This window comes from Apaloderma vittatum, unplaced genomic scaffold (genome assembly GCF_000703405.1).
Source record: "Apaloderma vittatum isolate BGI_N311 unplaced genomic scaffold, ASM70340v1 scaffold18758, whole genome shotgun sequence".
Lineage (NCBI taxonomy): Eukaryota > Metazoa > Chordata > Aves > Trogoniformes > Trogonidae > Apaloderma > Apaloderma vittatum.
The window spans coordinates 21,273-35,042 of record NW_009729310.1 but is presented as its reverse complement, the minus strand read 5'-3'; the positions used below and the strand labels follow the sequence as shown (position 1 = coordinate 35,042).

At 40.8% G+C, this 13,770-nt stretch overlaps 1 protein-coding gene across 1 annotated transcript; it reads left to right on the top strand.

Moving 5' to 3' along the window:
- Positions 1–1,954: 1,954 nt before the first annotated feature.
- On the top strand, positions 1,955–7,589 carry CDO1 (cysteine dioxygenase type 1; the record flags this gene model as incomplete). The annotated part of the gene is made up of 3 exons (XM_009874390.1): positions 1,955–2,032; positions 4,817–4,974; positions 7,420–7,589. Coding segments are annotated over 3 exons (406 nt in total), but the record flags the coding sequence as incomplete, so codon positions are not given.
- Positions 7,590–13,770: the final 6,181 nt, after the last annotated feature.

Below are 13,770 nucleotides of genomic sequence, written 5' to 3'. Positions count from 1 at the left end.
AAAATAATAGAAAAAAAAAAAAAGCCAAAAATCCCGTGAGGAGTTAAAAAGCCCCCAAAAAAGCATGTCGGCAGCAGAATCCGCTGCAGCCTGCTGGGGTGGGGGAGCAGGCAGCTCTAAGGGTCTGTCGAGGAGCCAGGGAGTGTGTTCCCGGCCTTGCCGGTGGGCTGGAGGGGAGTCGTCGGCCCCCCACGCCGCGTTTCAGTCCTTACCTGCATCCCCAGGGTTATACAGGTCGAGGCTTTTTTGCTACTTGCTGAGAGGAAGGAAAATACCTGTTAGGGGCTTTGAGTCGCTCTTACTTTGCCAACAGCTGATTTACTCCTGCCGTTGATGGCTTCCGTTTCTCGAATTTCAATATAAATACATGTTGTTTGGAGCCTTCCTTTAAAAACTAAACAAACCAGCCCCCAAAACTTTTCCTTTTTAAAGTTGCTATCATGGAAGCATCATCCTGGCTTGACACTTTTTAGCCTCCTTTCACCCTGCAGTGACGATCCTCCTATTCAGAACAAATCACAAAATTTGTAAGAGAACATAGGGACCAAAGAACTGGAAAAACAAAGCCTGCTATCGTTAGAAGTATTCATGGCAGCCTTTTTTTTAAAAAAAATAATCTTTTTTTTGGCCAGCCAGATCTGCTGTGCTGAAGTAACATCACTTGAAAAGTTCAGTCAAATGCCAGCATTGATAGCTTATGTTCTGACATCACAGTTAAAGTATGTCTACCTAATATATGCACAAATTGTGAATTCACTGAAAGGCAGCATATAGATACGCATGTTGTGCTTTGAAAGTAGCTTGTAATGCACATCCTATCTTGAATAAAACAAAGTGGTCTTGCGGGGAAACTAATTAAAAAACATGCAGTTGACATCAGTGAACTTTCTGTGTGCCCGTGCTTGCATTCTTTAGCAAGTGAGTGAGGCATCCTGGCATTGGCATAAATATTTTATTAATTTGGCAGAATAAAGTGTGAATAGTCATGACTAACGCTAAAGTGAAATCAGAAGGTCCCACTGGGCTACTTGCACCTATAACGGCTAGAAGCAGCAGCCTCAGCTCAGAAGAACCCTGCTATGGAAGGCAGTCTGTAGACCGAATCCCAGTCCCTTTGCTGGTGAACTTATCAACAGAACAAGGCAAGGGACAGCTCGGGAAAGGCTTGCAGGAGAGTACAGGAAAACAAACAAAAGATGTTGCTGTTAAAGGTATTTTCAGGACCTGAGAGCAAATCACAGTCTCAAACACGCGTATTGATTAAAAGCCTTCAGAAACAAGCATATTCTGTGCTACCTACAAGTTAGCACATGAAAAAATATTCAGAGATTTTGTTCTGATAAACTTTGTTGAGAAGTAGATGCTGGCAGAAGTTACCTCACAGGTGTTTTATTCACACCTGAATTCTACAGTACAAGACAAGACTTTCAGGAACAGGGTTTGAGGACCATGTATGGAAAGCCTGACACCTTACTTCTTCGGGTTTTGGCTTTGTACAAATGAGTGCTGCATAACAGATGGAAAGCCAAGAATATGTGAAAAGGAGCTGCAGAAGAATGTAACCATATATTTTTCTTGTTTCATTGCAGTCCTCTGTTTCTAATTATAAGCCAGCTGCTGAAGTGACTTCATTCAATAACTATTTTGATTTGATCCTGTCTACCACTCTAGTCTCAGACTCACAGTTCCCAAACTCCAATCATCTATGTAATAAAAAAGCAACATGATTATAAAATATTAAATATGTCTGGTTTTTTTCCTTCCCAGAAAAATAATTTTTACAAAAAAAGAAGCTTAAAAGGACAATTACATTTTCTTCCAAGTAAAACTTGGCTTTCAAGGAAAAATAAGGAGGATTTTCATAAGTCACAACCTTCCTTCATAAACATGTTTGTATGATTTTGTCTTTCATAAGCATATCAGTACACTAAAAAGCAAACACTTTGTATTTCAGGTATACAAGAAATCTTGTGGACAATGGAAATGGAAAGTTCAACTTGATGATCTTGTGCTGGGGTGAAGGGCATGGCAGGTTCGTATCCAAAGTCTATGGTTTTAGTGAACAAATATAAAGCTACTGTATCTTTCACTGTCACAGGAAAAGTAAAATAATCAGCTCAATGTGAGCTATCAGGAATTATTTGAAACGGAGTAGTGCCAAGATCCTATTTGTCTAGCAATTCTGATTATTTGCTCTTTCTTTTTTAAGTTTGTACCTTATGGACATTTTTAGAATACTGTTTTTAAGAATGCTCTGATTTCCTACCAAATCCAGCCTTGCCTTCTGTCAGAGGAAATTTTTAGTGCCAGAGATACAGTGTGTCTTGTGACCCAAACAGATTGAACGGACTCTGTTCAACCTGTCCCATATGATAGACTCATGCTTGGTTGCAGAAGCAGGACTTGGTGCGGTTTAATTAGTCTTCGTTCTCTCATGGTGTTTAAATGCCACCTCTGTGACATGATAAGAAAAGGTAGTTTGGGCTAGGACTGCAGGGTGTGAGGATAGAGCCCCTTTCTGGGGGTACATGGCTTTCTTTATGTGCATGCATCCCATCTCTTCCCTCAAAATCAACCACACTGCTGATGTGGCCTCCTGCACTGTATAGAGAGGCTTGACACCTGGTTGTATAGTCCTACAAATGTGAGGGCAGGATCTATCCTTTGGAGGTTGTTTCACAAAATGTTGGCTAAACCAAAATACGGAATAACTAAACTTGCAGATTTTGACTGATTAATTTTGCATATAAATAGAAAACCTAAGAACATGTTGGAGCAGGTTTTTATTTGTTTTAATTGAACATGCAGTTGAACATTACAGTATTCTCAAGGGGAGAATTCTACAGGGGAGGCCATGAGGTTGTATTCAGAGGGATGTAGGAACCAAGTCCACCACCTCTACTCCTTCCAGGCTATTCCCACAAAGCCTGTAATTTATGTCAAACTGTATTTGAGGTGGATAAGCATTTGCTAGAGTTAGATTGAGACCACAAGTTGGTTTTCCTTCCTGCATAAGGAGGATCAGATTGTTCTGATCTTGTGGAAGGAGCATGACAACGTGGCATTTGTGAACTGTTCTGTGCCTGAAGCAAGCTTTGCTCTCTTGGCATCTCAGCTTGCAACAAACCCTGACACTTGTTTACCGAAAACAGTAATGTACAAGTACCAAGTGTTTGATGGAACTTATTAGCACCATACTTCTTGGAGGGTCAGATTCACTCTTCTCCCTCACTTTCGACGAGTGCAGAAGATCTCCCTTAGTCCTAACCCCACTGACTTCTGTAAAACTCAGTTCTCTATGTTAAAAAAAACAAAACCGGAACTAAAGTACGTATATAGTATGTATGTCTCCAAATACAACAATTAAAACATATTTCAGTGCAAGAAGAGAGATGAAGCGAATAAATCACAGCAGATCCTGCTGTTTTGTTAGTGTTTTACCAAACCAGTGAAATTAACACCTTACTGTAGCTGGTTGTACTTAGTACTGTCAGAGTGACAGCTACAGCATTTTTCTTCAACAAATGCCTGTGCAACCCAGCAGTAAAGAGACCACAGAAATTAAGAAGAAGTAGCTAATTTCTTCCACATTTCAGGAACGAGCATGGTGGATCTGCAAGTATCAGTATGCTTGTGAGTTTATATCAGCCTCTACATAGTGTCACCATGGAAAGCATTGTATTGCTTCTTGGCTCACAAGAGTTTTTGGTTTTGTCCTGGTTTGAGCTAAAACAATCCTGTTCAGTGATTGTACTTCTCACCTGAGTCTCTTCCAAGAGGCTGCACTTTCTGAAGTTAGCAGAATGTTTTTTGCAGACAATGTCTCCTACTAGAGTTGATAATGCCTAATGTTTGTAGTTATTACCAGGGATTGGTATCCATGTCTCTTGCTTATACCTGCTTCTAGAAAAACCAAGGTCACTGTTAGATCTTAAGTGCCATATTGGCAGTGCCAGAAAGTAGAAGGAATGCAGGGAAGTAAAAGGCTGTACCTCTGGGAAGGAATGGACAGAACTGGTGATCCAAATCTGATCAAGAAAAGTATTCCATTCTGTATATATTTCATCCAGTATAAAGCTGAGGGACATGGGATTAAGCTCTGTTCTTCAATGGCTGGTGTCTGAGGAGGACTCTGTCCATTCTTCTGCCCTTAATCCCGATCCTGAGTTCCCAGTCCAGCTTCTGTATCCAGTTTTCCACTGCTGCTGAGTCTAGGACTTCCGTGTTGCCTTCCCACTCTGCAGCATCAGTGGGGAGTGCTATCAGAGAGAGGATTTGTGTTGATACCAGTTTTGTATATATTTATATATATTTGATTATTTTCATTATTTCCTTATTAGTACTACTATTGTTTTATGAAAGCTGTTTTAGTTTTTCAATCCATAAATCTCTCTGCATCATTCCTTTTCCATTCCCCTTTGGAAAGGGAGAGGGGTTAGAGAGCATCTGTCATTCATTTAGGGGCCGGCTCAGCTCTAATCCTTCAGACTATTCTGAAAAAATTGTCTGTCCTCTTCCAGACCTCCTTTCTATTTTTTTGTGGCAAAGTCATAGGCTGATCAGTATTTGACTCTTTTTCAAGTCCTGCTGTATGTGAGCTTATCTCAATACGTTTCTAAAGTAGCAGTTTTAAGTACACATAACTTAGTCACTGATAGTTTTTTTTCCTAAGACTTTTGTGCATGACTTGTATGCAATAGCATTTAATTCTTGGGCTATGTCTGGATATAATATGCTATGCCATCTGTCCTGTTTGCTGTACTGAGATTAAATATGTATATTTTACTGAGTTTGGTTATTCTTTTTACATATATAGCAGCATCCATGATCACACTGACTCTCACTGCTTTATGAAGATCCTGCAGGGAAATCTGAAGGAGACTCTGTTTGAATGGCCTGAGAAAAAAGGGAATGGTGAAATGACTAAGAAATCAGAACGAGTTTTGAGGGAAAATCAGTGTGCCTACATTAATGGTAAGCTCTTAAGCTTGTTTTGATATCTACCCATTCCATGAGACTTATTCCTAACAGAACTGTTCATCTGCTCTCCAATCTCCTACCTTTTATTCTACAATAGCCATACATAGCTTAAGAATGTGGCTCTCCAGATTCTGAAAAAAAAAATAGATTTAGAATCAGTAAAACAAGTCCATCCAACTCACTCTTAAAACATTGCAGCAATTGCCTGGTAGTTAAATATGCCAGGTGTCTCTTCTAGACCAAGTAGCATTCAGCACTGTGTCCCTAAAGACTGTTTGAAATTGCTTGTAAACATAGACCTTTAATAGTATGTTGTGAGAAATAAGGAAATCAAAGTTTAAGTAGCTTAATCACCTCGATTTTTTTCAAAGAAATAATCCTTTTCGTCAGTCATGGAAATCCTAGGTCAAAAATGTAAAACTTGTCTATGGAATAATTTGATCATCCAGGGGCAGAGGTCCTAATTCTCAGTGCTACTTGTCCAAATCAGCAAAAGACTTTAGTGCTGAAGTGCAGTGTCAGCAGAACTGAAATACTCAAGGTTACTTGATCTACAAAAGAGTTGTCTGAGTTCGCAGGTGCTGACAGACAATTAAGCCTCCACCAGCAAGGCTCCCTAGGTATCTAAGTCCATGCCTTTACATGTATCTGTAACTATTACCACTTTGTGCTACACTGGAGGCCACCCTGGAGTGGCCAGATGAAGGTAACGTGTTCTGATGCTGTGAAAGATATTGCATGTTACGCTGAGCAGCAGAACAAAGGTAAAGCATCAGAGGGGGGAGCGTCTGCCTTCTATGTGATGATTTAAAAACTGGAGCACAAACCTTGTGGGTCTGAGCTTGGGAGCTCACCGTTTGGAGGGAGCCTCGTGCTGGGTTATGGACTGAGCAGGGGTGAGGGGACTGAAGAAGAAAGGCTGTAGCTCTGCCGCCCTCTGTTGAAGGTCTGCCACATTAAGTGAAAACAAAATCCGTAGGACAGGAAATCCAAGGAGCTTTGTCGCCTGCTGATGCTCCCATGCCAGGGACATGGATTCTCAGACTCAGTCCTACCTGTGTGGTTGTTTCCAAAATAAGCAGTTGCACCCTGTGTGCATCTGATCTAAAGCTTCCTTGATTGTTTTAAACAAATTTGGTATCCAGTTCTCTGAGGCAGTTTGGATCTCTGCCATGTTTCATAACAGATGTTTTGGTTTAAAAGAAACAGCTAAAATGAGTAGAAGGAAAACACTGGCAGTGTGGTGATTGTCCAAGCTGTTTCAACAGTGAGTGACCTTCATGTTTCTATTGTGTGCTGCTTGGATGCTCTTGTACTTTGTTTTTAAGGTTAGAACCCACTAAACAGTGTTTATTCAAGTGTCCCGTTACAAGAACACAGATTTAGGATGTTTTTCCCCTATGTCCTTTAGATAAACTGTTAATGACACTTAGAGCTTACACTTCAAATGTATCAGAGTTAAGAGAGTACTTATGATTTCCAGGAATCATGCCTACATTGCACAATACAGGTCTAGGTATTATATAACATATTAATTCAAGTACAAAGGCCTGAGTTGTTTTTAGAGAAGGGTCATAAACCTAAATTCAAGTTCTCTAAGTAACTCAAATACTTCACTTTAGTGTGGAATGGAAGTGGTTTGTGATTCTTCATACCTTGCATTTTTACGTAATATCTTGATTTCTACTAAGCCACTGCAGAATGTGCCATTAATTCATTAGTAACCACACAATAGACAGTGCCTTGTTTTATTACGTGTTCAATTATGCTTACTATTCAGTTGAGGTTGGAAGTATGCCAGTCATTACTGGTTTGTCGCCTTAGTCAAAAGAGCAAACAAATGAGAGGTTTGTTCTCTGAACTATTGAAGTCAAAGGATTAACTGAGAAACAGATGCCTGCAGTAGAAGACAAATAAATCTCTGTCTCTAAGTCCATGCCCCAAATAGATGTAGCTGACTTTTAATGTGACTGATATCTGTGTTACTGGGCTAAGAATTAGTGCTATAAAACATTTTACCCTATAAAATGTCTTGCTAATTTTAGAAACGCAACCCTATAGAAGCTTCTGGAGCATATACAGCAACAGCATCTTCTGGGAATGCAAATAACCGTAAAGTCCTTTGGGAATGATAGCTAGAAAATTAGGCATCCTTAAGTTTCCCTGGATTTCTGTTGGTCTTCGTCCTTGACAATCCACAAGTTACCTGAAGTGTGGCAGGCAATAATGTATTTTGCGTTACCAGTATATTTAAGAATCTGTGCTAGGGATGAGCAGTCAAAATCCCTGCAGTGAGTTACACATTGCCCATAAAAGTGCAGGCATGCCTAATTGGCTTGCTCATGAGTTTCAGTTTAGAAAGCATTTTTCCAGGCATCTGAGATCTCATTAAATCTTCCTGCTAACACAACCTCTCGTTTCATGCCCTCGCTGGTGTAGACTCCATTGGCCTGCACCGCGTGGAGAACATAAGCCACACAGAGACTGCTGTCAGCCTGCATTTGTACAGCCCACCCTTCGACAGCTGTAACACTTTTGATCAGAGGACTGGACACAAGCACAAAGTCAAGATGACCTTCTACAGCCAGTATGGAGAAAGGACTCTCTCTGTAAGTACGAAACAACACACTCCCTGCCCGGTCTCAGGCTCTGAGCCCCGACAGGGGTGGGCAAGGGGGGCTGCCCTCTTGTCTATGCAGCTCCAGCAGCCCCACCTTTCCCAAAGCATCCCTGTGGCACACAGGCATAAAACCAGTTTCCAAATACTACTCGATTTGCGCTTCCCTTGTGTGGAGCCTCCCCTTCATCAGCAGGAGAGCAGTTCCAAGCAGAGAGGAGGATCAATGAGAGTTTTGCTACTAGTTAAGCATCTTTCAGCAAATGATGGCAAGTGCATCCCAGTCAGTGTAGAACTGTGAAACGGCTGCATTGTTTTGGCCAAATTAAGTGATGTGTAATATTTCCTGACTAAACTGTTCTGACAAAAAGCATCACATTTCAAGTCAGTTGTTTTAAAACTTGTAGCTTACTGCAAAGGATTGTTTAATAAGTTTAATTTAATTCTTTAAAACCGAAACTTTGATACAGAAATACTTTCTCTGTGAGAGAAGGCTGGTTGGCTGTTGTCTGCATTCTTCAGCAATGGCATGAGTTTTTACTTGGATAGAGAAGAAATCTTAAGATTAGCTTTGGGGGACCAAGCTAGAACATCTGGGAGAGTTTAACAGGGTTCTTTTTAGCATTCTTCCATGCACCGGGAAACATAACTACTTACATGGAGAGAAAAAGACAGATTCTTGATGTTCAGCCACAGAGGTTCAAAGACTGTTTGATTTTGTTAGATACTGAACACTTTTACCTTTCGCTGAAGCCAGAAACTGAGTGCTCAGGAGTTTCCCGGGGTGAGCCCATAGTAAGGTCGAGTTAAAGTTATATGATTGACAAGTACCATGTAAAATTATTTCTTTGAAGCTTGTCACAGTACGTGATTACCAAAGAGCTGAAACACAAACTTTGACCTTCCTGAGTTTGAAAGGTCCTTGAGAAAGCAAAGTCAAATATATAATTGAGATTTTGAGGGGAAATTAACATGGAAAAATGTTGAAAAAAAATCATGCAAGAATTCAGTGTTTCTTTGCTTTCTTTTTAAGTGTTCGTTGAATATGAAGTATATAACAAATCAGACTAGACATTTTGACTTGGTCTATTCTCCTACTCCTGATCTGTAACCATCTGAGAGCGTTTCTGTCTTTTGTGGGAAACTGGATCTAGCTTACAGTTGAATGGTAAATCTTAGTCATTGTGTCTCTTCCATGAATTCCTGTAAACGGAATTCCGGTAAGGGTGAAATTGATAGCGAGTCTGGACTGTACAACTGCCTGAAATGGCTTCGTGCTACAAAAACCTTCTGGTCTCATTGAGGGTTTCTGGAAAGCTGACTGGAAAAACAAACTTTTTTTCTGCTTACCAGATCTCAAAAGGAAGTAGAAAGACAGAGAGCTCTAAGTTACAAGCACTAAGAGAGTAATGTGAAGTATACTTGCATACTTCTTATGAGTGAGAAGATCTGCTTAGCTAAAGCTCAGTGCTTCCTCTTTGTCTTAAATTTTTTGCAGGTGAAACACACAGGTAAATCCCTAGTGTCTTCTGGCCATGATGAAGTCTTAACTAACTCTCCAGTAAAACTTACTAAGTTATATAGGTAATTAAAATTGTATGTAGTATGTCCAAGAGCTTGTCTGTGAAAGTAACTGTTCACAGAGTTCAGGTACAAACCATGAGGATGCGGACACAAAAGTTCACTGAAGGAAAACTGAGTTTGTCTTGGGTATGACAGCACAGCAGTTCCTGCGGCCAGGAATTTTGCTGGTGGTGGCAAATTGTCTTCCTCTTTGTAGCCTGTCTTCCAAGCTGAATTTTCAAGCAGTTTCTGTCAAAAAAAAATAGAGCAGAGAATTGGGGAGGGAAGATATCCTGAAGGAGGAAGCGCTCCTCATCTGTCCCTTCTGCTGTGGGCTTGCTTGTGGTCATGCAGGGCCAGTGGACCGGGTGATTTTGTAAGGTGCACAGTGCCCTCTATAAAACTCTGATAAGGAGTGATGAAATTATATGCACTAAGTATTTTAAGGTGCTGAGCTACTCTGGGAATAAAGGTCCATGCTGAGAACATGAAGTAGGCAGTGATTAACTCTTTCCTTGAGACTGCAACCTCTCCTCTTCTCTTTTAGGCAACAGCAGTGCCACAGGAGAACAACTGAGAAGCACCAGCATATGTTTCCATAAGACCTGCTGAATGTTTGACTGGGGACAGAAGACTTACATGGCTAGGACCAACAACCAGCTATATTTCTATACCTTGTACATAGGAGTACACTAGGGCAGCTTCTGGACCACTTGCAATTCCCTTGAGCAAATGCTGGTTACGGTACACTAAGCCAACTAGTGCCATGAACAATTACTTTAGAGTTTAGATGCCTTTTCTTAGGCTTCTGTCAGAATTAAGTAGTTTGTTTTCTGATTCTAGCCTCCTTTTAATTCCACTTCTAATACCACACTGCAAATATCAGAAATAGAATTTTTAAACATCATCTGATACTACTTAATAGGCTTACATGTATGTCTACTCTCAATGGAATTAATAACCACATAAACTTCTAAGCTTCCAGTCACTTGTACCTAAGAGTAGTACACTAGATAAAACTAACAGCAGAGCTTTTTTTATTTTTTTTTTAATTAAGTCTTTTAGCTTTTAATGCTCTAGGCAATTTTGATAGTTTTGTGCATTTTTTTACCTTTTTTTTTACGGTTTCATTTGTCAGATCTTTTTTTTTAAATAGGAGCAGCAAAATGCTTCATGCACAATGATTTTCCAAGCTGATTGGGCAGTGATTTGGGGTTTAATAAGACTAATCATACTTAATTCAGCTAATGTCCAGTTTCCAAAGTCTTCTGTATAGCTACTGAAGAAGGTAACTGAAATAAAACTGGATTTGTTCACAGATTTCAAAGTTTTCAGTCTTTTTATCTGGTAACTAAAGAATTCATCACACTTGTCCAAAATGCACATTCCTCATGAACATCTACGTCTCTTCCAAGCAATACACTATTAGAAAAGGCTTTATAAAGTTGAAAGCATTTCAAACATGTGAAGAATCCTGATCCCAATTAAGCTGGTGGGAGTTCTGCCGTTGAGTTCACTGGTACTTCGTTTTATCCTCTGGATTTAGTTAGAAGGAAAGAACCATATTGGAAGAAGTTAACACTACTTAACATACCAAAATCAGCAAAGCCCCCTGCACTGAGGCTATCCCATTCATTTAGCGCAGCTAGTAACCTATGACAAGTAGAGAAAGTGTAGCATCTACTAGTCTCATAGGTCACTGCTGCTTACTCAAGAAGCAGTTTAACTTCTGACGGTATGCTTTTTAGACAAGTCGTGTATTTCCCCTCATATTGATATATTTACTTTATGAGATCCTATTTCCAGGGAGCCTATGTCAAATTTCCAAAAATGTTTGGGCACTTTTTAAGTGAACTTACGCCTTTAGGCTGCAGTTACTCCTCGAAGGCCAGTTTGCACCCATCGCCTCTTGTCCTCCTCCCCCCATCTCACTGGAAATTAGCAGTTTCACTTAACTAACTTCAAATACAGCGTGCTTTTGCTTAGGAGATAAAATTAGAGAACAAACCCATTAGCTGGTAGATCACAGGTTCAAGCAGGTCAAGGGAACTGGGAAGATCAGAGACAAAGCCAAGAAACATGGCAGTGATGACAGATCCATTGATACAGAAACTTAGGCAGTACTCCAGCCACAGACATGGCTAGCAAGTGAGGCAGAGGTTACATAAGCAGAAAAAATGACAAATATCTTCCCAAATCATCCTAGAAACTGTTTACTCATGGTAAACATGGTATCACACATTGCATAAAATAATAAAGGAGTTTCAATATTTCAAAACAAGGTACTTGCCAGGTACTTACGTATGCCATACCAGAAACGTAAGGGGATAGTTTATCCAGCATAAAGGGCAGGAAACCTCATCAGAAATGCAAGAAACCTCAAGAGAAATTAATTGGGTCCGAAGTCCGTAGAACACATCACAGCCACCACCTTTGCCACTTCCTAAGCAATGTCAATCAATATATATCAAGTGATATAATGAGGAGTCATCTTTTCACTTGCACAAATATCTAACCCAAAATATTCTATGATTCTATGTTCACATAATGTGTGCCGGTTTAAAACATAGATACTAGTATCAACAAAATAGGTTTTACAAATTATTATGGCTGAAGAGCAAGGTATTAAACCTTCTAGTATATGAAAGTACTTCAGCTTTGGACTAGTGCTAACTGGCCAGCTGGAGAGATAGCAATGAGCCTGACAATTAGCTTTCATGGGGTAAAAACCAGCTGTTTAGTGATTGATAGAATCATAGAATCACAGAATGTTAGGGGTTGGAAGGGGCCTCTAGAGATCGTCTAGTCCAACCCCCCCTAGCAGGATCCCCTAGGGCAGACACAGGAACACGTCCAGGTGGGTTTTGAAAGCATCCAGAGAAGAAGACTCCACAACCTCTCTGGGCAGCCTGTGCCAGCGCTCCGTCACCCTCACAGTAAAGAAGTTTCATGTTGAGGTGGAACTTCCTATGTTCTAGCTTACACCCATTATTCCTTGTTCTATTACTGGACACCACTGAGAAGAGGCTGGCACCTTCCTCTTGATATCCACCTCTCAGGTATTTGTACACATTAATAAAATCTCTTTTCAGCCTTGTCTTCTCAAGACTAAACAGCCCCAGTTCTCTCAGTCTCTCGTCATAGGAAAGATGTTCAAATCTCTCGATCATCCTCGTAGCTCTCCATTGGAATCTCTCCAGTAGGTCCCCATCTCTCTTGAAATGAGGAGCCCAAAACTGTACACAATATTCCAGGTATGGTCTCACCAGGGCAGAGTAGATGGGAAGAAGAACCTCTCTAGACCTGCTGGACACACTTTTCTGAATGCACCCCAGGATCCCATTGGCCCTCTTGGTTGCAAGGGCACGTTGCTGTCCCATGGACAACTTACTGTCCACTAGGACTCCAAGGTCTTTCTCCACGGGGCTGCTTTCCAGCAGGACGTCCCCTAATCTGTACTGGTGCCTGGCATTGTTCGTATGCTTTTGACTGGGAAGATGTTATTGAGCAGTGTCACTGTAAATTGAAGAGAGTACAGCATTTACCTGGGTTACAGGTAAGATCCTTAAGCGATAATGGATACTTCTCTAGACCATTAATACTACTAATTATTCAGGCCAGCAACAGCAGCAGGAACTTGATCTAACTATGATTTGGTGCATTAACTAAGATTTCAGTGAAGGAGCTTCAATAGAAAGGCACAGGGCAGGAAAGTAATACTGGGAGTCAAGTGCAGCATTTACATGAATTCAGAAAACTGTGAGAGTTGGGCTTTTTGGGTTTTTTGAGAGTCATTACTACAAATTTTGCAAGAAAAGTTGTTTACTAACAGTATGTTTTACATGGAAAGGCTCTGTAGCAAAGAGTCCCTAGGAAGGCATATAGCATATGCAAACGAGAAGCTGACAACAGGGGCTCTTCTGAGAACAGAAATGTTGTCCCTGTCTGTGTTCAATTCATTATTTAAGCCTGGGTGACAGTTAAGCAGCTTGATGTTTGAGTATTTTTAATCACAGAATCACAGAATGTCAGGGGTTGGAAGGGACCTCAGAAGATCATCTAGTCCAGCCCTCCTGCCAGAGCAGGATCACCTACAGTAGGTCACACAGGAATGCGTCCAGGCAGGTTCTGAATGTCTCCAGAGAAGGAGACTCCACAACCTCCCTGGGCAGCCTGTGCCAGGGCTCTGTCACCCTCACAGGGAAAAAGTTTTTCCTAATATTTTTGTGGAACCTCCTATGTTCCAGCTTGAATCCATTACCCCTTGTCCTATCACTGAACGTCACTGAAAAGAGCCTGGCTCTGTCCTCCTGACACTCACCCTTGATGTATTTGTAAACATTAATGAGGTCACCCCTCAGCCTCCTCTTCTCCAAGCTAAAGAGACCCAGCTCCTTCAGCCTTTCCTCGCAAGGGAGATGTTCCACTCCCTTAATCCTCTCTCCTTGCTAATCTCTACAGGAACACAGCAGCGTCAAAACCCACCCATCATGTAACCTTGTTTCCATTACAAAGTCTTTTCTCTAAACTGCAAAAATAAATGTGCAAGACAAGCAGAAAGATGTGAAGTACCGTATTCTTCACCTGTACTATATGTTCTGCTCTTGCTG